This window comes from Phacochoerus africanus, chromosome 1 (genome assembly GCF_016906955.1).
Source record: "Phacochoerus africanus isolate WHEZ1 chromosome 1, ROS_Pafr_v1, whole genome shotgun sequence".
Classification (NCBI taxonomy): Eukaryota; Metazoa; Chordata; class Mammalia; order Artiodactyla; family Suidae; genus Phacochoerus; species Phacochoerus africanus.
The window spans coordinates 133,467,217-133,491,499 of NC_062544.1; the positions used below are offsets into that span (position 1 = coordinate 133,467,217).

Sequence of the window (24,283 nt, forward strand, 5' to 3'; positions counted from 1 at the left end):
GCCGCAGATGCGGTCCTAAAAAGACAAAAAAATAAATAAATAAAACAAACGAAAAGTTAGCAGATTTGTCTCATCTATCAGTGGTCTGGTTTTGTCAAGCTCCAACAGAAGGACTACATGAAGGTCTTCAGTTACATAAGAGGGTTTGTGAGGGAGCAGTTTTGGCACAAACTTTTCTACGGTTTTTTTAAAAAAATGTTGCTTTTTTTAAAAAAAGGCTAATGTCAGAAGTGACAGTCTTCCTGAAAGTCAGTGTCTGCAAATAAATCCAAAGGTCCCATGTGCGTTTGGTCAGTAGCTTCTGGCATAAGATCTATTTCTACTTTAGAAAGGACAGAACCTAATTCACAGTATTTACATCAGACTAGATTGTTGACTTAGCGTTTCTTGCGTAAATTCTCACTTGGCCTTACTGTTGGAAATTCTGGTCTGTGAAGTCCACTACAGTGAGAGTTCGTCCTGGGAAGAAAAAAGCACCACCATTTTTATAAACTAAGAGTCTATGTGCATTGCATAGAATTATTTTAAAGATGCTCCAGGAAGCATGATTCTAAGTTTTTGAAACAGTTATTTGAAAGGTGCTAACAAGTTAAAAAATAATAACAAAGTAGAACAGCAGTCTATGTCTCCAATAAAATAATAACCAAGGAGAGAGGTAACAAATAACAAAGTTCTATTTCCCTTTGGATGGGAGCCCGTGAGGCGTAGGTATAGTTCTAAGTTTTCTACACAACCTTCACATTTGTTCTCTTGGCTGTGCACACATGACCTCAGTGATTTAACAAAATGAAGTTGGTATATGTAAAAGCCAAATTTTATAAAAGTTGGTTGTATGTCTTTTAACCTGGGGGAAAATGGATGACTGACCCAATCAAGTTTTCACCACTTATAAAAAAGCATGTGTTGAATGTTATATAAAAACAGCACTGAGCAAAACTGCTGAAGTGCCTGTTTCTTTACCCATAATTCCACTTGAGGTCTATTTTTTTCCCCCAACAAATTCAATGAAGAATGTTTCTTGAACGCAAACTAAACTGAACCCAAAATAAGCCTTCTATGACCAAGTATGGTGAGGCAAAATCCCATACGTTTATGGGACATGTTAACCCTGGGGCTAAAGTTACAAAGAATGCGCAATTGTAAGTCCTGGCTGAATAAATAACTACAAAATGGACATTTTTTTTTTTTTTTGCAATGGTTAGCGGGTTGGCACAGCCACTTTAGTCACTGAAATGCATTTCAGAAGTTGTTTATTTGCAACGTTGAATCCATTTACAATACTTGGTGGGTTTTTCAAGGCCAGGCTACACTGGCAGTGTCGGAGGGCTAGCACCTAGCACCTTGCCTAACCACCCATGATCAACACCCCATAACAATTTGCTGAACCAAGACAGTGAAATCCCATGGGTTCATTCCTGATTCCAGTCACTTTCGCATGTCACAATTTTCATGCTCCAAAACCTCACTGATTTATACATTATTTTTGTACTACCTTAAAATTCATGCAAACAGAACCTTCCTGGATGTAAACTGAAAATGTACACACTGTTAGTGCTGTAATACCAACTGTGGAGTCTTTACCCATTTTCAACTGTGGGCTACATAGAAATTGGCTTGTAATAAAAACTGACAACTGTGACAAAAATAAGGATATAATATGAAAAATAAATCAAATGATATACAGTACTGTCATTATTCTGATACAGAATTTTCACACAGCAATATTGATACAGGTACAAACGGCAGGATGTCGGGCAATCCATTACAATAGACCTTTGGGTTACAAATAAAGTTCCAAAGACAGCTTATAATGATTTCAAAATGGTAACTAGTGTGATGCCAGATTAAAATCAATACTGCCTCTTCAAGTGACATTTTTTAGAACATCTCTAACTAGCAGACTGTCATAAAAAAATTAACTTGATAAAAAGAAATAAATATATTGTATTGGAAAGGTCTTTTTAAAAAAAATCCCAAATCTAGAAATCTGGACTAAATTACTTTAACTTTCCATTGTTTCTGTCCTCCCACTAGTCAAACAGCAGACCTGAAACCCATGTGCACAGGCGGGTTCAGTCAAAGTCAGAAGCACCCCATCTCCACTCCATATAAGAGACGTTTGGGGTGTTTGGTTCAACTATACATTCTCTTCACTGTTTAGGTATTGGCAAAAAGCTTGATTTTCATCAGTGATTCTGCCAGCAAACTCAAGGATGCAGACCCCGATTTTAAAATGCTAGAAAGCCGGGGATGGTAATCCCAAACAATAAAATGAGAGGAGTGAGGGAAAGAGACCAAGGTGTGCGTGGTGTGTGTGTTGTACGGTGGGGCAGGGCAGGGAGTAGGGGGTGTTCAAGGAAAAAAAAAATTTCTGTAACAAAATATCAAATTCCCATTTGTATTTTAGTGAAAATGGGTGAATTACTGGCATTTTAAAGGCCAAACCAAAACACAAACAGGGAAATGAGAACTCGTTCCATAATACCCTGCACTTAACATTTCTATCCAAAAGATAAATCCCTTTTCAAATAAAAAAAAAAGTAGAACATCATTTAAAAATCAAAGACGGAAATGTTACTTGGAAAAGTTGAGGAAGCAATAGCGTTTCTTTCTGGCATATTATTTGTTTGGCACAATCACAGGTAAGTAGACTTTACAGACACCGTGTGGCTGTTCACATTTAAAGCTTCTCCTCTAAGGTGATTACTTTCGAGCTAAACAAACAAATCGATTAAATGAAGTCCGTGAACAGGCTAAACCAGGCATGCATGGACACGTGTGATGCATTCTCCGCCCGAAAAATGGAACCTACAATAAAAAAGAAAACTGAGTCAGAGCAGGATATATTAAAGCAACAAACAAACAAAAAACTCATCTTGAGAACTCTCTTTAAATAACAACAGCTGGTGTTTTCAGAGGGTTAACTGTTCATCAAACAACAGGCTCAGCCCTTTCTTATGTATTATTCTTTTCCATCCTTACACCCAATCTGTGAACATGGCAAATACTTTAATGATACCCATTTTACAGATGAGAGACTGAGGCACAGAGTGATCAGTAACCTGCCCAAGGTCCCATGGGCAGAACTTGAAGCTTGGCTGGCAGGCTGACCTGAAGGTCTTTTAATCAGCAAGCTACACTGACTTTTACTTTTGCTCATTTTCATCCCTTTCAGAACCCCTTGCTACTGAAGCTCTACAAGAAGAGCATAACGTTACGGGCACAACCACGTCTATATAATAAGCCGAAAAAAAGGCACGGATAATGAACAATACATAAATTCACACATTTGTGCAAAGATGTGAGAAGTCTAAATTCTGGGTGGGGCAAGGGGTGAGTAACAAGAGGAAAATTAGGGAAGGAGGCAAGCTCGATTTGCAGAAATGGAAGACAGCAAACCCCAGGCTGGGGAGGGCCCTCAGTGAAAGATGGTCGGCTTCAGTCTAAGAGCCGTTCAATGGAAGAGCCCCCCTTCTCATGCCTTGGGCGAAGTTGGGTCGAGAAGGGTCAAGCAGCAACTGGTGTGCCACTTCTCTGTGCCAGGGACGAGTGGAGTGCCCTCAAAACACATATGTTTTCTAGAGGCAAAGAGCAAAAAACCATTCTACTTCTCCTAGAAATGGTGACCTCTTGAGAACTAGCCTGCTTTGCAAGTTACAGGGAGAAAGTTTAATTCCAGGCCTGGAGGCATTTGAAAGTCAATGAAGTGGGGTGGCAGACTACCTGGTTGGGGGTAACAAGAGAGAAGCCAGCTATTACAGACTCATGCCTCAGGGATCCTTCTACAGTTTACACACCGTATGGAAATCCATCCTTCCTGCTCCCCAACTCCAATGCTTCATCCAGAATCATCCTGGTGTATTTCCTGTTGTGTTCCACCAAAAGAGGCTGCCCCACACCAGTTAACTGTCCTTATGAGAACATCTGAGATGCATCTTACGGATGCCTTCTAAAGAACTTCCTCATATGTCAAACAAAAGGCTGTCTGCAGAGAGCGGCAGAACCATTCTAACCTCATTTTTATTTTATTTTATTTTATTTATTTTTATTTATTTATTTTTTTAGTTATTTTGCTATTTCTTGGGCCGCTCCCGCAGCATGCGGAGGTTCCCAGGCTAGGGGTCCAATCGGAGCTGTAGCCACCGGCCTACACCAGAGCCACAGCAACGCAGGATCCGAGCCGCGTCTGCAACCTACACCACAGCTCACGGCAACGCCGGATCGTTAACCCACTGAGCAAGGGCAGGGATCGAACCCGCAACCTCATGGTTCCTAGTTGGATTCGTCAACCACTGCGCCACGACGGGAACTCCTAACTTCATTTTTAGGTTGAACTGATAGGATGGACCCAACTCTACGGGTGTCCAACAACGGTCAAGGCTAATTATTCTGGGTCTATCTTTGCTTGTGCCCTTCTTACCTCCTTTTTCCTTTTTCTTCTCTTCCTCCTTCTTCTTTCCTGCCTTCCATTTTCAAAATGGTTCTAGAAGGGCCGGGGAGATGGTTGAGATCAATAAATACAGAGGGAAGAAAGGAGAGCAGTAGGTGGGTAGGGGTACATGTGGTAAACAGGCAGAGCCATCTCCATTCCTTGGGTCTTTCTGCAAGAGTGTTACCTTCAAGGTGCTAACAATAATGTCTACATGGGGGCGCCATGACTGTCGGCTCCATGTAGAAGCGTGCTAGAATGGTTCTGTCACTGTGTGTGTCAGAGGGTCCCCGGATGGCTGGCTCATTTGTTGCCACCAAGAATATGTCAAAGAAGGCAGGTGCAGCAGGAATGGTTTGGTCAAATTACAAGTGGATAGGATGAGACTGCTATCTCATGACCTTTACAATCCCTTCTGACCCTGAGACTCTGGGAGCTTCCTTTAACTAACCAAGTGCTCAACTACTGCATGAACTAGTGGTTCTCAATGTGGGGTGACCCTACTCCCACTCCCTGAGGAGACATGTGTATATGTCACAAATGGTGGGAGGCAGCAGGATTACTAGCATCCAGTGATACCCAAAGATGTTGCTGAACATCCCACAACTCCATGGCAAAGAGTTATCTGATCTCAAATGTCAACAATGCAATGCGAAGGGTGAGAAAAACCAATATAGGCAGAGATAGCCAAGGAAAAGCAGCCCCGGATGAGTGACCTCTAACTGCAATAAGCATGTCAAACTGTCAGAGAACACCAAGCATGTTTCCTTTAATTCATGCAATCAGCAGACATTTTATGGATTGTTGCCAATACACTGGGCCCTATTTTAGGTGTGTGGATACAGTGATGAACAAAAGAGGAAAGGCTTCTGCCCATCATGGAACTTTTAGTGACGGATACCCAGTAAGACAGTTTGGGACGCTAAGAACTGCCCTCATGGTGTTAGTCTTGTGCTCTGTGCATCTTGACACTGTGGTCACTCTTTGGCCTGGCAATGTATGTTGTCAACAGCAAAAGCAGCAGAGGAGAAAAATAACACTGCTGGCCTGCCATGGGCCAGGCCTCAGAAAGGCACTGTGTATAAATGTCGCACTAAAGGGGGAGGGGGCAGATTTATGCCTCATTTTGACAGGACCTAAGCAACTTCCTCTCAAGGTGAAGTAATGTATCTGACTGAAGTCACCCCCAGTGAGAAAAGGAACATGTCACAGTCAAACCCAATCCCACCAGGCCCAGACACCAGGCTCTGGGGAAAAAGGGACTCTTGTTCATGAGCACATAGCACTCAGCCTGGTACAGTGGACACACTAAGAAGATATCAGTTAAATGCCTGTCTCCCACCTCCAACCCCACCACAGTCTGCGAACTCCCTGAAGGTAAAGGAGTGACCTTTTCCCCAGCCCCCCTAGTTTCCACAAACTTGGAAACCAAAGGCTCTTGCTCAAGCAAGGCCCCTCTAGGGTCTAGGAAGGGCCCTGGCATTGTGTTTACAAGATCGTGTGCTTTTGTGAAACCTTCAAAAATGTCTTTTTCTTACCCAGAGCACTGAGACTGTGGAAGTGTCCACCTAGATCTGCCCCAATCCAACTTCATATGATGCCGAGACTCTCCTGCAGGTCCCCTTCACACCTGGATGCCCTTTTCTTATTTTTATCCTTTTTCAAGATCCAGTCTGAATCCCTCCCTCCCTCCCTCAAGCTTTTCTCCACTGGACCAGCCTGTAGCAGTTCCCCCTCCCCTTCCCTATGAGTTCTTAACTGCACAGCCCAAGATTTCTGATATGATATACTCCGTAAGTACCTGCCACTTCCTTGACTGGCCTACCCACTCCTAGCTCTGCATTCACTGTACGACAAACCTAAGAGTTGTTGAGCAGTCACTAAGGCCAGACAAAGTATTCACAGAAGATGCATCTTCAGATGTGAAAACAGGGCCAAAAGCTAATCATTCCATGCAAATGTGACGGTTTACTTTAGAAGCAACTACACACTCAGGGCAATATTTCTAACAGAGTAGTTTCTAACCAGAGAATTCTAAAAGCGACCATGGCAGACCCTTTAGGATCCTTGAGAAGACATGGTTCTCAATACAATGGCAGCACTTGTGCTTTTTTTTTTTAATTAAAAAAAAAAAATTGGGGGCCACATCCATGGCATATGGAAGTTCCTGGGCCAGGGATCAATGTGTGCCACAGCTGCACCCTACACCACAGCTACTGCAATGCCATATCTTTAACCCACTGCATGGGAATGGGGATCGAAACTGCCCCTGCAGAGACAATGCCTGATCCTTAGTCTGCTGCACCACAGTGGGAACTCCTGGCAGCACTTTTAAAGAGAAAATAGTGCTGATACGACACAGCAGTGTTGTGATCTCTCTCAAAACAAGGGCAAATTATTAAAGAAGGGAACACAAGAGTTACTGTTGTGGCTCAGTAGATTAATAACCCCGACTAGTATCCATGAGGATGTGGATGGTTTGATTCCTGGTCTCACTCAGTGGGTTAAAGATCTGACATTGCCATGAGCTGTAGTGTAGTTTGCAGATGCAGCTCAGATCCTGCATTGCTGTGGCTGTGGTGTAGACTGGCAGCTGCAGCTTCAATTTGACCCCTAGCCTGGGAACTTCCATATGCCAAAGGTGCAACCACCAAAAAAAAGCGGGGGGGGAGAATATAATGAGATACCTTAAGAAAAGCCTAATCATGTGACATAAAAAGCACTGGCCCTATTATAATGTGGCTCTTAATAAAAACAATTTTGTTACAATTTTTTCAACAGAAGTACCGAGTTTAAAAAAATTCAGATGGTGTGATAGCACGTAAAAAACAAATTTCAAGTCCCACACTCCCATGGTTTCTGGTTTCAATAACTCTGAAGAGAGCCATTGTATCTTAATCTGCTAAAGTTTTCAATTGTTTCATCTCATTTTGGGGGAAATAGGTTTATATTCATATAACCTTAAATAATGCAATTCTTTATCTGCTCCTTTCCTGTGAGTATAGGATTGACCTGGGGCCTGGGCTGGTGAAGGTGACCTGACAGGGACCTGGGCTTTCCTCTGAGCTGTGTCCCCAGAGAAAGAAAAGGGAACGGGGAATGGGGGTCAGCCTCCTGGGTTGTGTGGCACTGCACCTGAGTTGGATAAGCCTGGAACCTCTGTGGCTGGGGGCATAAAAGATTTGCAAGAAAGAGAGTGGTAGTTTCTGTGGGTCAAGGGGATACCGCCCACACGCTGCTGATACTGTGTGGCAGCACAGGAACCCTGTGTGGATGAGGAGGGAAAAGAAGCTGTGTGCTTGGGTAGCTGATGAGTTCCCAAGGAGGCCAAGGTACTTCACCTCCTATGCTGTGTCCTATAAGACTATGTAAATGCAGAATTAGACAGGGGTTCTCAGCCAGAGTGATTCCAGCCTCCTCCAACACCCCCACCTCCCTGCCCAGGGGACATGTGGCAATGTCTGGAGACATTTTGTGTGGTCACAGCTAGAAGAGGGGCACTACTGGCTTCTAGTGGGTCAAAGCTAGGGATGCTGCAAACCTCCTACAACACCCAGGGCAGCCCCCACAACAAAGAATCTAAAATGTCCAAAGAGTGCAGCCTGAGAAAACGTGTATTAGACAAAAGTATATTCATGCCTTGTGAGTCTTTCTGCCAATCTGAACCTGAAATCACAGCCATGAAGCCGCCCTAAGAGATGAAATGCAGACAGTGGCTTGTGATATCCCTGACAGAAAAGATGAAACAAATAGCACATTTTGTTCTCTTTCACCCATCTTTTGCTAAATCTTGGTTATATTATCTATATTTTAGTATTTAAAAAAACTTATACTCTATTCTGAAATTATGTTTACAGTGCTTCACCATAGGTTGGTTCAAAAAGAGAAACAGCTAATAATTTTTTAAATTTTCCTTTTCTTTTTTTTAATACACAGACAAGACCCAGGTTTTAATAGAATTTTTTTTTCTTCAGAAAAGGAAAACGTATTAGTCAAGTTTTAAAGTACAGCTAAAAAATTTTTAAAAAAGCCCAAATGAATGCTAAAAATATTCACATAAAAAAGGAGCAAAATTTAAAAACACTTTAATTAATTTTTTGGAGGAAGCACAGCTTAAATACAAAAATTGTTTTAAAAGAATAAAAAATAATAAGCAATACAAATAAAAGTATTAGTCACATAATTCTAAACTTCCAAAGTCAATGAATCAGAATGGGATGAAAATGGCTCATCTTTGTAAATTCTAAAAGTGTGGGTATTAACAGAAATGAGTGCTACTTTTTTTTTTGGGGGGGGGGCCTTTTTGCTATTTCTTGGGCCGCTCCCACGGCATATGGAGATTCCCAGGCTAGGGGTCCAATCGGAGCTGTAGCCACCGGCCTACGCCAGAGCCACAGCAACGTGGGATCCGAGCCGCATCTGCAACCTACACCACAGCTCACGGCAACGCTGGATCCTTAACCCACTGAGCAAGGGCAGGGATCGAACCCGCAACCTCATGGTTCCTAGTCGGATTCGTTAACCACTGCGCCACGAAGGGAACTCCTACTTTTTTTTTTGTCTTTTTTTCTTTTTTAGGGCTGTACTCATGGCATATGGAGGTTCCGAGGCTAGGGGTCCAATCAGAGCTGTAGCTGCCTGCCTAGGCCACAGCCACAGCAACACGGGATCAGAGCTATATCTGCAACCTACACCACAGCTCATGGCAATGCCAGATCCTTAACCCACTGAGTGAGGCCAGGGATCAAACCTGCATCCTCATGGATTCTAGTTGGGTCTGCCAACTGCTGAGCCATGACGGGAACTCCAGAAATGACTGTTTCTTACACAGCAAACTATTCCCAGTAGACAAATGATTTGGTAATGCATTATCAATTATTTTAAAAAATTGCTAAAAGTTAATACATGTTAAAATTATTATTTGCCTAAAATGTGTTTAGAAAACATGTACCCGGTCTTCTTAGGTAGACTTATGTTTTATTCTATTTTTGAATTATCAAATGTGAGGCTAAAAATTTTACAATTACAAAACTGTAACCTGGCAGTGACTGTACACTCTGCAAATTGACTGATGTGTCTAAAACAACATAGTAAACTCAATTCTAGTCGCCACCAGTTCCTACTTACAGTTCAGTTTCACTCAGCCAGTACTATTCCCTTCATCAAAATAAGCAAACATCTGTGGTTAATGTTTAAGCCAAACCAAAATGGAAAGTTTAAAATTTGAGCAGGTGTAGTCCTTGCCTATTCATAGCCTTGTGTTTTTAAAACACCAAGCCCTGTGACTACAATCAGAGTTAATCCATTTTTTTCTAAAACAAAACAAAAAGAAAACTGGGGAGAGTAATGAACACATCACATTAGAACATAATTTTCTATACCATGACTATCTACATTTTGACCATCTACTAAGGATGCATAAGATTTCAGGATATATTTATAAAAAATGTTTTTTCTTGAATTGTTTTGAATAGCTTGCGGTCACATGATACTCTGGAAGAATAGTATTTTCACCAGGATAAGTTAATTTTGCTGAAACAAGTAACAACTCTAGGACTAAAAACAGGTCATTGACATGACCTATGAAAATGTATTTTATGGACAAGAAAAAAACCAATATGAAAAGCTGTAACATTGAGTTTTAGAAACACATTTCAAGTGAGTATCTGAACAGGAGGTAAGTTCAGGTTTAACATTAAAATTTTATTTTATTTTTTTAAGATTTCAGTTCTTCTTTTTTTTTTTTTTAATCTTTTTGCCATTTCTTGGGCCGCTCCCGTGGCATATGGAGGTTCCCAGGCTAGGGGTCTAATCGGAGCTGTAGTCACCGGCCTATGCCAGAGCCACAGCAACTCGGGATCCGAGCCGCGTCTGCAACCTACACCACAGCTCACGGCAACGCCGGATCGTTAACCCACTGAGCAAGGGCAGGGATCGAACCCGCAACCTCATGGTTCCTTTTCGGATTTGTTCACCACTGCGCCACGACGGGAACTCCTAGGACTTCAGTTCTTTTCTCACTTATTCTACCAAGAAAACCATCATCTGTTATTATAGACTTCTACTGAAACTGTGATAAAAATACAGCACAGGAGTTCCCGTCGTGGCGCAGTGGTTAACGAATCTGACTAGGAACCATGAGGTTGCGGGTTCGGTCCCTGCCCTTGCTCAGTGGGTTAACGATCCGGCGTTGCCGTGAGCTGTGGTGTAGGTTGCAGACGTGGCTCGGATCCCGCATTGCTGTGGCTCTGGCCTAGGCCAGTGGCTACAGCTCCGATTGGACCCCTAGCCTGGGAACCTCCATATGCCGCGGGAGCGGCCCAAAGAAATAGCAAAAAAAAAAAAAAAAAAAAAAAAAAGACAAAAAAAAATACAGCACAGAGATGAACCTGGGTTTATGGGAGCAGAATGACGTTGTTTCCTTTCAAAACTGACCTTGCATTAAACTTGAACTACAAACTGTAGGAACCAGGGAAAGAGAATTCTGGTTCTCTTTTCAAAATATCTCAGATTTGGAAACTATAGGATGAGACAAATTCCAACCCTTGGACCGTTACCCTGCATCTCAGTGAACATCTTCCCCACACAAACCAGTTTGGGTTAACTGCACTAAAAACAAATCCTCTAATTAAAGACAACAACAACTTTCAGAGAATATAGAATATTTTCAGCTTTCAGAGAATATAGAATATAGTCAGCACCACACAGACCATGAAGCGTCAGAAAGAGGGGACATCCAGAGCCTGCCCTCTGACCTAACACCCGTGAACTCAACCAGTTACTGAGCCCCTCTGAGTCTGAATGTGGTTGTTCAGAGGATGGGACCAAAACCAACCTTACATTACAGGCTTGTTGTGAGTATTACGTGAGAAACACATACACTGAGTTTAGTATCGAGTATCTGGTACACCACGGCATTCAGCAAGTGGCAACTATGATTGCTATTTATACAAAAATAGTTCCTCAGACTGTGTCACTCATCACTTGTTTTAGAAAACTGGCTGCACAGTTCCAGTGCCTAGAGTACTCCAGGGTGTACTAACACTACAGAGACAGAATAATTCTTAAAGAAGGGGGAGTTAAGAGAAAATGTTTTAGTGACAGCAACTCAAATATACAAAAGGTGACTCGTGCTGCATAGGGCTGATAAAAAAAAAAAAAAAAAGATCAATGCCAAGGGCCTCTGAGCCAGCTTCCCCTACCCTGGGGGGAGTTGGTCACTGAGCCAGACAGCTAACGGTTTAAAACCTTTCCTGTCTCAAAATGGCCAAGAATAAAAGGTGCCTCTCATGCTTAAAAACCACCATACCATCTCTAGCGGTAAAACCACGGGGCGGAATGGTCTAAACAGAACAGGAAGTATTTCTCAAGGAAACCACAGGGGAGCCCAATTCCGCCTTCACATGGGTCCAAACCGCCAGTCCCCATCACAGTGCCTAGAGTGAAACCCCAGCCAATTTATTTCCCCATTTCATTCAGAGAGAGTCAAAATATTAGCTGTTGTCTGTGACTGTGGCAAAGATGTTTGTCTCTTACTACGGTTTTGAACCCTAAGCCACAAGTGTGTGTGTTGGGGGGAGGGGGGGCAGAACAAAGAATTCAGTTTGCTTGAAAACATTCAATCCATTTTAAGATGAGAGTATACAATGTGTAGAGACAACATTACAGAGGACTGCACTTGCCTCCAACAAGCCACAAGCCCTGGGACATGTCCTTTCAGCACCCTCAGACCTCCCGTAACTGCTGGGTGAAGGAGGCTGTGACACCAGGAGAGCAAGGCACCTGCAACCTGGTATCTACCCCTGGGGGACTTTGCTGGGACGAATACTGAGCTTCAGACTTTTGACTCTAAAGGGCAAAGACCGTCCAGGCTCCACACACTTCTCAGCTCCTTCCTGTCCGCCACTCAATCCCTTGCAAGAGTGAATAAAGTTGTCTCGCAACTGCAGACAGGAGAGTCCGAAAGCCCTGGGGACACAGCCTTTAAAGCCCCAGCTGATCCTGCCATGGGTCCTGCCACTTCTTGTCAATAACTTTTCAAAAGTGGTGTTTAGGTCATTGTGATGCTGAGCTATTAGATAATAAGAGAAAGTTAAATATCATTAACCTTCAGGGTTTTCAACAATGTATCCTGTGTGCAGAGAGTGAACATAACAATACAGAACTTTCAAATTAAGACGCAAGAATGACCGCGTCACAGATGATTTTCTGCAAAAAACAAAACACAAACTGATTTACTTCTGCCTTTTCAGTTGGTCTAACATTAAAGTGTTTGCAAGAGCTTTCACACTCTGATTTCTGCAGAGAAGCATCCATCCATACATATATTTATTTACATATATAATATATATACATATACCTGAGCATTCCATACCAGATATATAAATTTTGAAACAAACTTACCTGCTTGAAATTACTTTTTTTTTCTTTCTTTTTATGGCTGAACCCATGGCATATGGGAATTCCTGAGCTAGGTGTTGAATTGGAACTGCAGTGCTGGCCTACACTACAGCCACCACAGCAACACTGGGTCTGAGCTGCATCTGCAACCTATGCTGCAGCTTGCAACGACGTCAGATCCTTAACTCACTGAGTGAGGCCAGGGATAGAACCCGCATCCTCACAGGATACTATGTCGGGTTCTTAAACCCCGCTGAGCCACAATGGGAACTCCTGAAATTACTTTCATAAAATATCTCTAAGGCCAGGACAGCAATGATATATGTAAATCATTACTAGAATAAAGATGGTAAAGGACACAATTCTTTCAAGTGGAAAGGGGGAAGGGAAAGGGGGTGGTTTTCCATTGTCATCTTCTCTGACTTCCAATTTCTAGTACCTTTGCCCTGGGTTTCAGGTCCCATAGGCTTTGCTCAGAGTTGACCCATGGGTGGGTAAGAGAACCACCATGAATAAGAACGTATATACTAACTTTGCGAGTCATCGGATGACAGCTGTCTCCCACTTTGCCCATCGGTGTGCAAATCCGTATGCTCTTAACCCAGATACTAACAGCACAGCACATGCCTCCACCACACTGGGGGTCTTTGTCGCAGGCCTGAAATGTGATAAACAAACAGATAAATATAGATAATAGGAAAGACTCAGGCTAAAGGGATCTAAAATTAGCATTTAAAAAAAGTTCATTTACTATCCAACCACTATGATTTTAATAATCTCATATATAAAAAAGAACTGTAATCTCCATTTGCTTGAACACATTTATGATCAAGTCTGATCAGAAGAGATTTTTGTCTCTGTTGAAAAATAGCCTAGGAACTCCCATCATGGCTCAGTGGTTAACAAATCTGACTAGGAACCACGAGGTTGCAGTTCGATCCCTGGTCTCACTCAGTGGGTTAAGGATCTGGCATTGCCATGAGCTGTGGTGTAGGTCACAGATTGTGGCTTGGATCCCAAGTTGCTGCAGCTCTGGTGCAGGCTGAGGCTACAGCTCCGATTAGACCCCTAGCCTGGGAACCTCCACATGCCGAGGGTGCAGCCCTAGAAAAGACCAAAAAAAAAAAAAAAGAAAGAAAGAAAGAAAGAAAAATAGCCTAAATAATGGCCTATACATTACAAAAATCTTAAACCATACCATTTAAAAAAAACCAAAATCAGCTCTCTTCTTCTGTGCTTTGGGGTTGAATTGGCTTTGAACTTAAAGAACAGTCTCTATTAGTCTTTTGCTATATATGGCCATTGGGAATTATATAAATTGAATCACAAGATTTTATGACTATTAACTCCAGAATACACTGGACCCAATACTAAAAAGGGATTTAAATGGTTTCTAAATCTGGCATGAAATGCTCGGGACCCATAACAGCTCTGATGTAAATTTTTAAAGTGCTAGTCATTTTCTCTTTCAAATATTTGATTTTGGTTCACCAGACTTGATGTTTTTTTATACCATTTACTTGATTTTCACCATTTACTTTTGAAAGAGGGAAATCTTAGAGGTTGAGAATGGACAGACCAAAACCTTTGCTTTTTGTTACTCTTTTTTTGGGAGGAGGGGTGAGTATCCTGCAAAAAGGAAATTCTTGGCTTAGGATATACATATGTGTACATTACAAAATTAGCCGAACTATTCTACAAGATCCATCAGATTTAGAAATGAAATTACCAACAGTGATTACTCAAGACATTTGTTCCTAATATAATAATTGTAAATACATATAATCAAAGAATCATCTATGGAGGAATTTCCATATTTGACTAAATAGAGGTAAATAATGAAGTCTAAGCTTATTTGCATGAAAATAGACCTGAAGAACCATTGTTCTTTCCTAGAATCAACCATAAAAGAGGATGCTTTGTTTGAATGCTGTGCAATAATCTGTTTTGCTAGCGATAAGGTAAAAGAATTCTATACTATATACGTAAGAAGCTAAAAAATCAATAATTCAGATACAAACTTAAATGTAGATTTAATGAAAACAACTAAAACACTTCTTCAAATTTCTTAGTTTTGGAAAAAGCTATAACTTCTCAAAGCATAAATATATGGGCACATTCTTATTCATTATTTTTTTCATTACAAGTGATAAACTATCTTGCTTTAGAGTTGTTTTTCCCCCCTTAGAGTTTTTTCTCCAGCTATTTAAAATAAACATCTGGATAAAAACTACAATTTTCTTCTTGGAGTGTTTGGACATTTACAGGAAAATATCTAAACATTTCCATTTTCCCTTTTTATTTGTATGCTAGAAATCACGTATATGTAGCAATTACATTCCAAGAATGAGATGTTCAGTATATGATCTTTTCCAATATGGTTTTAACAAATCTATGTGGAAACATAAATCAATTTAAAAATAACTACACATATTACCCCCCAAAAAGTAAATATTTAAGATGGAGGCTTCAAGCAATATTTTATTTCAACAGATGCTCAGGACCAGGAATTCTGAAGCCCCACTAGCGCTTTTAATAAGATGATAAAAATCCAGCCAAAATCTCTTAAAATGCAATCAATCACTTGGATGTTTAACATCTTAGAGATGATATATCTAGATAAGTTACTGAGTTTTTCATTTGACTACAGATGGTTCCTGTCATGGAAACAAAACTCCATTTCTTTATTGCCATGTTGCACTGATTTAAAACAACAAGAAAAACAGCACATGTAGAAATATAATAAGCCTAGTCTTAAACCTGAACAGATAAACATTCAGTGTGATAAAATTTCATTTTGTAACAAAAAAGCTTCAGTACTTGGAAATATTTACAAAGAATTGCATAGGTTTATATATTTTTAATTAGACAGCTGTTTCCTGATGCCCTTCATCTTTAACCCACTGCAGACCTACTCAAATAGTGTTGTCTTGTGAATGGAACAAAAAGATACTTATATCACAAAGGAATTTGGGGCTCAGAGGATTAGGAGAAATTTTAAATGAGCCAGCAGGGGAAGATGGGGAGGGGGTGAACTAATCAGGTTTCAATTCTCAAGTATTAGAGAAACATGTAAAAACTTTTTTTTTCAACCACAGGGGCTGACAAAGCTATTCAAACACATTTGTAAAAATCTCTATCAGCTATTCTAATAAATACCATAGTGCTTATAATTAAATATCTATTGGCTGTAACCCAAAATTCTACTGGCTGTAACCAAATACTGTTACTGTAGAAGGACTATCAAAATGCTATAAAGCTATTAACTAACATGGAGACAAAAGAGCTTAATTTTCTCAAGAGAATGACATTTCCCTTAAATTTGAATGTTATTTCATTATCTACACATTATCATTTCAAACACTGAAGTTTTATTTAAAGCCTATTACGTGGACTTAGATACATGAAATAATTTAATGGAGGTATAAAATAATTTCAGATTTAGAAGAATAAAACAGCTGAACAACCAGGAAATGGTAGCGGGTTTTGCACTGCTGATGTAAAGCAAACTAGACATTTTAATTTTGTGCTGTAAGGTCATCCTTCAGATCCACACAAAGAAAACTGTTGGTGGACGGAGGGGAGACCTGAACCAGTTCCTACTTTCACAATGATGAAAACATCTCTCTAAACAGAAACGTCTACATGGCAACTTATTCCATAATGAAGCCTGAGCTCTGGAGGGGTTTTATCAGAAACTGGAAATGGAAAACTTTTTACAGGGAGAACCTCAGGTCGCTGGGGAACCACCCCCCCAAACTCCCCGAAACCCAAAAAAAACCTAGAACTCAGAAGGAAGCATCCACATTGCTTTTCAAAATGCACACAGGGCCTCGGACCAAATTATTTCAAGGGGTTTCTGCGGAGGATGCACAGGGGAGCAAACTCCCTGACAACAGAATTAAGACTCCCGGGATCTGGGGGTTTTCATCTTGTACATGTGCATTTCAGGAAGGGGCCTCTCAAATTTTAAAATAGAGGCTTGGAATGTCTGGGAAAAGTACTCGAGAACACCGAAAGGAAACTTCTTTCATCTTAAGAGGGAAGCAGAGGAAACACGAGGACAGAGGGATAAGCAAGAGGGAGAAGGTCGTGATGATGGTGGTGGGGTGAGTCTGTGGTCACCTTCTCCTCCAGGGTAAGTCCGATGTCCCGGCCGCCCGCTGCTTTGGGAGCACGGCACTTTTCCAAGTGAGCCAAGCGGCTACTGGGGCAGGTGTCCTCAGCCGGGAGCGACCCTCCCAGGGCCCCCCGACTCCCCATCGCGGTCTTCCCATCCCCGCCAGAGCCCCTCGGGCGCGCAGTGGGCGTGCATCCCCTGTGGACAGGTGCGCCGAGGGCCGCTTACCCCGGTGATGACGGCGGCGTCCCCGGCGGGGAGCGTGAGCAGCAGCAGCGGCAGCAGCAGCAGGAGCAGCAGCGGGGCGCAGCGCGGGATCCTCATGGCGACCTCGGGCCTGGCAGGCAGTTGCGAGGCCGTTGGGGGCGCGCGGGACGAAGCGCGGAGCGGCGGGGCGGGCGGCTCACGCGAGCCTGCCGGCGGTTATAAAGGCTAGCCCCGCGGTGACTCACGTCGCCGCCCGGCCGGCTGCACACGCGGGGGCCACCGCGCGGGCACACCCCCCGCGCCCACCCGGTCCGGCGCGGCCCGTGTCCCCGGCGCGCACGTGCCGCCGCGGTTCCCTGTGCCCCCGCCCCGGGCGCCACGCAGGCAGCGCCCCCCACACCGCGCCCTGCTCCGGGCCGGCCCCTTGCCTGGCGCCCGCCGCCGCCTTCCGCACGCGCCCGCATTGCTTTTGTGGTCGGAGACACCCTCCTCTGCTGTCCTGGTTTCCCGAGCTCCACGTGCTCAGCGCCGCAAACTTGCAGCTCATTTGCTCTCCAGATGTGTAGGGAGCGCTTACTACGTGCCCGGCCTTGTGGACACACGGGGGGAGCAGGGGAAGTCCTGAGAGCCTCTGAATTTGGTCAATTGTTCAGTGGGTCTTTACGGGGCTCCCGCTGTGTGCCACCTGCTTCAGGGTCCAATAACCGAGCAGGAAAGACAGAAACATCAAACACAAACGCTGGAAACGTGGAAGACCTGGGTGGGGGCACAAAGCGAGCGCAAAATTACCCCTCATCCCACATCTCTGACGACACTGAGGGGGTCTGTCCTTCCAGCTATGGGAGTCCAATTTACGTCTTTCACTTCACATGCTGTCCCTTGCTGCTCACATCTGTTCCAGAACCTCTGCTCTCTGATTTTCTTTGCATGCACTTCCTCCCTTTAACATCGCGCCAGCTTCGGGCAGAGCAGCTCAGGATGATGCCAAAGCGAAATCAGGAGATGGCCAGGCTTCGGGTGCCAGCCTGAGGCCCCATAAGCCCTAGCTAGACAGCTCTCTTGTCTTCTACTTTCCAGTCCAGGATAATCACCGTTCAGTCTTCATAAGATGTGATAGGGTGTTACTGGGTTTCCTTCATTTCCATAAATATGACTTTACTGCCTGCTGGGTTCTAGGCCACCTATGAAAGACCAGTGACAGATTTGCCTTACACTGGTGACCCTGAGCCTAGCTCCAAGAATCTCAGCCTGTTTTACCTCAACGAAAATGATTTCAAGAATACACAAGTGTGACCATGCCAAACTTGCTTCCACTGAGGTTTTGGGAAGCCCAGCTTTCTTCCTGAAACCTCAGAACCTCTGGTTTTCCCTAGTCCCAGTCAGGACTACAAACTGTTGAAAAGCAGATGCATCTTCCAGCCTCTATAACAAATGTGGTGAGGAGAGTACTCACAAAGTTACTTTCAGACTGTGGGGCTTCCCCATGCCAAAGCTTTCAGACTGAATGTGGGGGAAAAAAAAAAAACAAAACCCAAGCAATTATCTGAATGTTAAACAGCTGAATATTTGGAAAACCAAATCTTTGAATGATTTAAAAAACTTTTTGCATGCATGTGTTTTTATGTTTGGGAAACGTCTTGAAAGAGAAAACAAAAAAAGCATCAAACCTTTTTTTTAAGTTTTAAAATTTGTTAAAATTGGATTTAAAGTCAAATAAGTGGAAACAGTAGCAAGTGACAGATTGGTGGAAAGTTTCCTTTTCCAGTCTCCATGCCAACGCTAGCATGGGAATGCTGCCGGGTAAATGTAAAAACCAGTCAACATAGATTTTAACATTCCTACAACTTTGAAAAAATGGTCTATTTCATATTGGTTACTACTGAATGCCAGCTTGGGTATTCCCTGCTTCTCCAAGCATAAAAAAACAGGTTAGGCCTCCATATGAAAATCAGTTTTCAAAAGTAGATGGCTTCATACACTCCTGTTTGGAAAACAATCCTCATAAGGCTGTTTTGAAACAAGGTTGGAAACACTTAAAAATAGGGTTGGTTTTGTTTCATGTTGTTTCTTTTGATCCTGCTATTCCTTTTTATTGTTTTAATGCTTTAAAAGAGAAATGAAGGCCTCTGATATGACAGATTTTTGTATCCATAGCCAAGTTAGAAAATTGAAACCTGAAAGATCGTTCCATCTCATAAAAGAAAGGATAAAACGTTGAGTTTAATTAGTTCATAAAAATCAGTTAGGAAGGCCATTAATGAAATAGAAGTTGAAGAGTACCTTAACTCTTTCTCTGTTTCTCACTCTTAATATAGTCGCTTGATCAATGCAGCTTTGGGATAGCTATAGGAGAACCAAACTTTGTGTAGGTCAGAGCGTAAACTCCCACATTCTGGTAGACCACCAAGGCTTAGCTGCTGAAGGGACAGTACAGAAAGTCCAAAGACTCCAGGTTTGTGAATCAGACCGACTGGGATTGGAATTCTCAGTGACCACTGGGCAAGGTGGTCATTTTCTAAGGCTCTGTTTTCTCACTTATAAAATGGATATAAAATTCCAAACTCAAGAAGATGTGGTACATATATGCAATGGAATGTTACTCAGCCATAAAAAAGAGTGAAATAATGCTATTTGCAGTGACGTGGATGGACCTAGAAACTATCACATACAAGGAAAGACAAACATCATATGATATCACTTATACCTGAAATCTAAGAAAAAGGATACAGGAGTTCCCGTTGTGGCGCAGTGGTTAACGAATCCGACTAGGAACCATGAGGTTGCGGGTTCGGTCCCTGCCCTTGCTCAGTGGGTTAACGATCTGGCATTGCCGTGAGCTGTGGTGTAGGTTGCAGATGCGGCTCGGATCCCGCGTTGCTGTGGCTCTGGCGTAGGCCGGTGGCTACAGCTCTGATTGGACCCCTAGCCTGGGAACCTCCATATGCCGCGGGAGCGGCCCAAGAAATAGCAACAACAACAACAACAATAACAACAACAACAAAAAGATAAAAAAAAAAAAAAGAAAAAGGATACAAATGAACTTATGCACAGAACAGAAACATACTCGCAGTCTTTGAAAAACTTACGGTTGCCAAAGGAGATAGGTGGGGTCAGGGGGAGGAATGGACTGAGCGTGTGGGATTGGCATATGCACACTGAGGTATATGGAACCATTGGCCAGTGAGGACCTGCTATATAGCACAAAGAATTCTACCCAGTGTTATGTGATAATCTATGTGGGAAAGAACCCGAGAGAATGAATATGTGTAAATGTATGATTGGATCACTTGGTTGTGTAGCAGCAATTATCACAACCTTGTAAATCAACTATACTTCAATAAAACAAAAAAAGTCCATAAAAATTCCAAATTCATGATGTACAGCCTCCCTGGAGGTTATAAATTGCTTAGCACAGTTCCTAGAACATATTGGGAGCTCTATTAGCATTGCCTCCTTTAAGTCTTATTATTTGGTATCCTCTAACAATTTCAGCCAACGCCGACAGTTTTTTCTTGATTGCCCACCAGATTAGATTACACACTCCTTGCAAGTAGGATCCTTATGTCTCTGTTCCACACTCCTCTTGGCACATAGTACAAAGATAGGACTATAACAGTCACTGAGGAATGGATGATCAACAAAATATACCCTATGGAGGACAGTCTGGAGACAGGTCACAAGAAAGATATACAGTGTGAACACATTGAATTTACATGAATCAAATATAGTCATCAAAAAGCTAGAAGGATAAACACCTGGGGCAGTTGATTCAGCCTGCTACTCTACTCAGGGGACATGTGACTGAAGTGAGGTAAACTGGGAGCTACAAATCTCTCATTACAGTGGCTCTGGGACTCAGGCTGTTGAAGGCTCCATCTCAACTTGTGCTTCATGCTTGCCAGTGTAGGGTAGTATAATAGATTAAATTATGCCCCCCCCCCAAAAAAAAGCTGTTTTCAAGTCCTAACACTCCAGACCTGTCAGTGTGACCTTATCTGGAAGTAAGGTCTTTGCCAAAGTAACCACTTTAAGATGAGGTCACACCCAATTAGAGTGAGCATTAAATCCTTGTGATGTTAGAAGAAGAGGACTACGTGGACACAGAGACACACAAGAAGGCCAAATGAAGATGGAGACAGAGATTGGAGCGAGGCATCTACAAGCCAAGGAACATCAAGGACTGCCATCAGCTACCAGAACCTGCCAGAGTCAAGGGAAGAGTCTTCCCTAGAGTCTTCAGAAGCAACAGAAGCAGCATGGCCTCAGTGATACCTTGATTTGGGACTTTCATCCTCCAAAACTGTGAGGGAATAAGTTTCTGTTGTTTGAAGCAACCCAGTTGTGGTAACTTCTCATGGCATCCACAGGAAGCTAATCCAGGTGAGCAGAGCCAGAGGTTTGCACCCTGGCATTCAAAGGCCTCTGCTGGAATTGATGCCTATCGCTCTGGCTCACATTTTAATGGCTAAAATAGAGTCGAGTGACTTATCTGTCTCTATCTTCAAGGTGACAGATGATGTCAGATGATGCAACTCTCTACTACACTCTGGTTTCCAAGGAGAACCTTCTAGTGAGCAGCACCATATTTTACAGGAAAGGGATCATTCATGCCTTAGACCACCTAACGAACATGTAACAGGAAAAAAGAATCTTTATAGCCTATTATAAATTCATCACTCAATGGATGTTGTCTCTAAGCATATACATAATGGCCCATCACTGGGATCGATGCCTCCCAGATACTGAGCATTAAGCTAAAATACTTTTGTTTAGCTCACAGGAACTATCCTGACCAGGCCCACTTGTGAATGACTAGAAGAAATAAGAAATTAACACCTCCCCTCTGGAGGCTGACAGGAGCCAGGAAATGTTTGACTTTACTCCCTCCTCTTTCAGTATAAAAGAAGCCTGGATTCTAACTCAGGGAAGATAGGGCTTTGGGACATGAGTCCACCATCTTCTCGGTTTGATGGCTTTCTAAATGAAGTCACCATTCCTTGCTTCAAAAACTCATCTCTAGATTTATTGGCCTGTCATGCAGCTAGCAGTATGAGCTCAGACTTGGTAACAAGCATAATAAACTGTCAATGATATTAGTCAACTGTCAATGATATCATTATAAATGATAATGTGTTATTTCCTTTGTGTTTTTTCCAGCTTAGTATTCCCTATGTTAGAATTATTCAAAGACTCTGAAAAAAAAGTAAATGTAAAAGCTGCCATTTTCTGGAGTTCCTATCGTAGTTAAGCAGGCTAGGAATCCAACTAGTGTCCATGAGGATGCAGGTTCAATCCCTGGCCTTGCTCAGTGGGTTAAAGGTTCTAGTGTTGCCTCCAGCTACAGTGTAGGTTACAGATGCACCTTGGATCCCAAGTTGCTGTGGCTGTGGTGTAGGCCAGCAGCTGCAGCTCCAATTTGACCCCTAGCCTGGGAACTTCCATATGCCTCGGGTGCAGCCCTAAAAAGACCAAAAAAAAAAAAAAAGACAGAAAAAATAAAAAGAAAAAGCTGATATTTTCTTTTATTTTTTTTTTATTTTTATTTTTTTGTCTTTTTGCTATTTCTTTGGGCCGCTCCCATGGCATATGGAGGTTCCCAGGCTAGGGGTCCAATCGGAGCTGTAGCCACCGGTCTACACCAGAGCCACAGCAACGTGGGATCCGAGCTGCGTCTGCAACCTACACCACAGCTCACAGCAACGCCGGATCGTTAACCCACTGAGCAAGGGCAGGGACCGAACCCGCAACCTCATGGTTCCTAGTCGTATTCGTTAACCACTGCGCCATGACGGGAACTCCTGATATTTTCTTTTAGATGGATAGTAAGCCATAATTCACTCATTCAGCAGACATGTACTAAGTACTTACTATATGCGGATATTGTGCAAGGCACTGGAGGTACAGCAGTGAGCAAAACAGTGAATCCAGCCCCCTGGGAGTTTCTAGTCTAGTGGGAAGAAAGACATGAATCAAATGAATATACAATTATATAATTACAGGAAACAGATGTAGGGCACTGGGAGAGAGCATATCAGAGATCTGGAAGTTTCCTTAAAGTAATGGTGTCAGAGCTGAGATCTGAAGCTTGAGCAGGATTTAATTGAGAAAAATGGGGGCAGCAGGAGAGGGAGGTGGCTGGGAAATCCAGGCAGGGGAATTGCTTGTGCTGGAGATCGGCAAGAACATCCATGTTCAAGGAGCGGAAGAGAGGCCAGAGTGGCCCAAAGAAGTCTGGTACTAATATGCAGCCAGAGAGGCAGTACAGACCCAATGGTGGACCATACAGAGGCCATGCTGAGGATCTTAGTCTTCATATAGCCTGGGAGAGGAAAAACATAAGAATGGACCAGGCATGATGCAAGTCTTCTTTGAAAAGAATAACCTCACTGCAGTGCAGCACATGTCCAGTACCAAACTCCTCGTGGCCTCCACCCTAGACTTCTTCAAAGGCAACACCATCCTTCTGAGGATAACCTTGGACTCATCCTTGACCCTCTCTTTCCCCCGCACCTCATGCCCAGTGCATCTGGAATCCAACCACTTTGCCCTCTGTCATGGCCACACTTCTTGTTCTGAGCCTTTCTCATCTCCAGCCTGGATTATTGGCATTGCCTCCTGACTGCCTTCTGCCTGGTCACACCCTTGCCCTCTACATTCCATCAGCCCCTGCCCAGCTGCCTCAGCTATTCTTGTAAAGTCAGACACTTTGCTCAAAACCCTGTGGCAGTGTCTTGTTCCCCTCACTGAGATTTTAGGTCTCAGTTTTGTCTATTCTGGTGACTAGGTGTCTTCCCGCCAGCTCTGCGCCAGCCATACTGGCCTCTTAGAGGCTCTTGGAATACATAGGCAGGCTCCCACATTGGGAATTTTGTCCTGAAACTTTGCTTTGTCAAGACTGCTCTTCCCCCAAATAGACAGGAAGGTGACTGATTCCCGCCTTCCTTCCAGTGTTTGCTCAACCCTCCCTCAAAGACGCTTCTTCTCCCTACCACCCTGGCAAAGATGCCCCAGCACTCCAGTTTCCCTCACTCTACTCCTCTTCCTCTTTGGCTTTCTCCTCTGGCACTTAACACTTTTAGCACTCTATTCTTTACTCATATATTTATTATCTTGCCTGACATCCGTTC

At 43.0% G+C, this 24,283-nt stretch overlaps 1 protein-coding gene across 1 annotated transcript; it reads right to left on the bottom strand.

Moving 5' to 3' along the window:
- Positions 1-1,229: 1,229 nt before the first annotated feature.
- PROK2 (prokineticin 2) lies at positions 1,230-17,337 on the bottom strand. Its single transcript, XM_047779220.1, has 3 exons — positions 17,178-17,337; positions 13,362-13,487; positions 1,230-2,808 (listed from the first exon to the last, which is right to left on the bottom strand). Exons 1-3 carry the CDS (start codon positions 17,271-17,273, stop codon positions 2,704-2,706), a joined length of 327 nt encoding a protein of 108 aa, XP_047635176.1. The 5' UTR covers positions 17,274-17,337; the 3' UTR covers positions 1,230-2,703.
- Positions 17,338-24,283: the final 6,946 nt, after the last annotated feature.

What these genes read in the sequence shown, in the direction of transcription:
- PROK2 (XM_047779220.1), bottom strand. Translation starts at nt 17,273, where the DNA reads ATGAGGATCCCGCGCTGCGCCCCGCTGCTGCTCCTGCTGCTGCTGCCG. An exon ending in ACGCCGCCGTCATCACCGGG is followed by an intron (nt 13,488 to 17,177) that starts GTAAGCGGCCCT and finishes ATCACATTTCAG; the next exon opens with GCCTGCGACAAAGACCCCCA. An exon ending in GTCATCCGATGACTCGCAAA is followed by an intron (nt 2,809 to 13,361) that starts GTTAGTATATAC and finishes TTTTTATTGTAG; the next exon opens with GTTCCATTTTTCGGGCGGAG.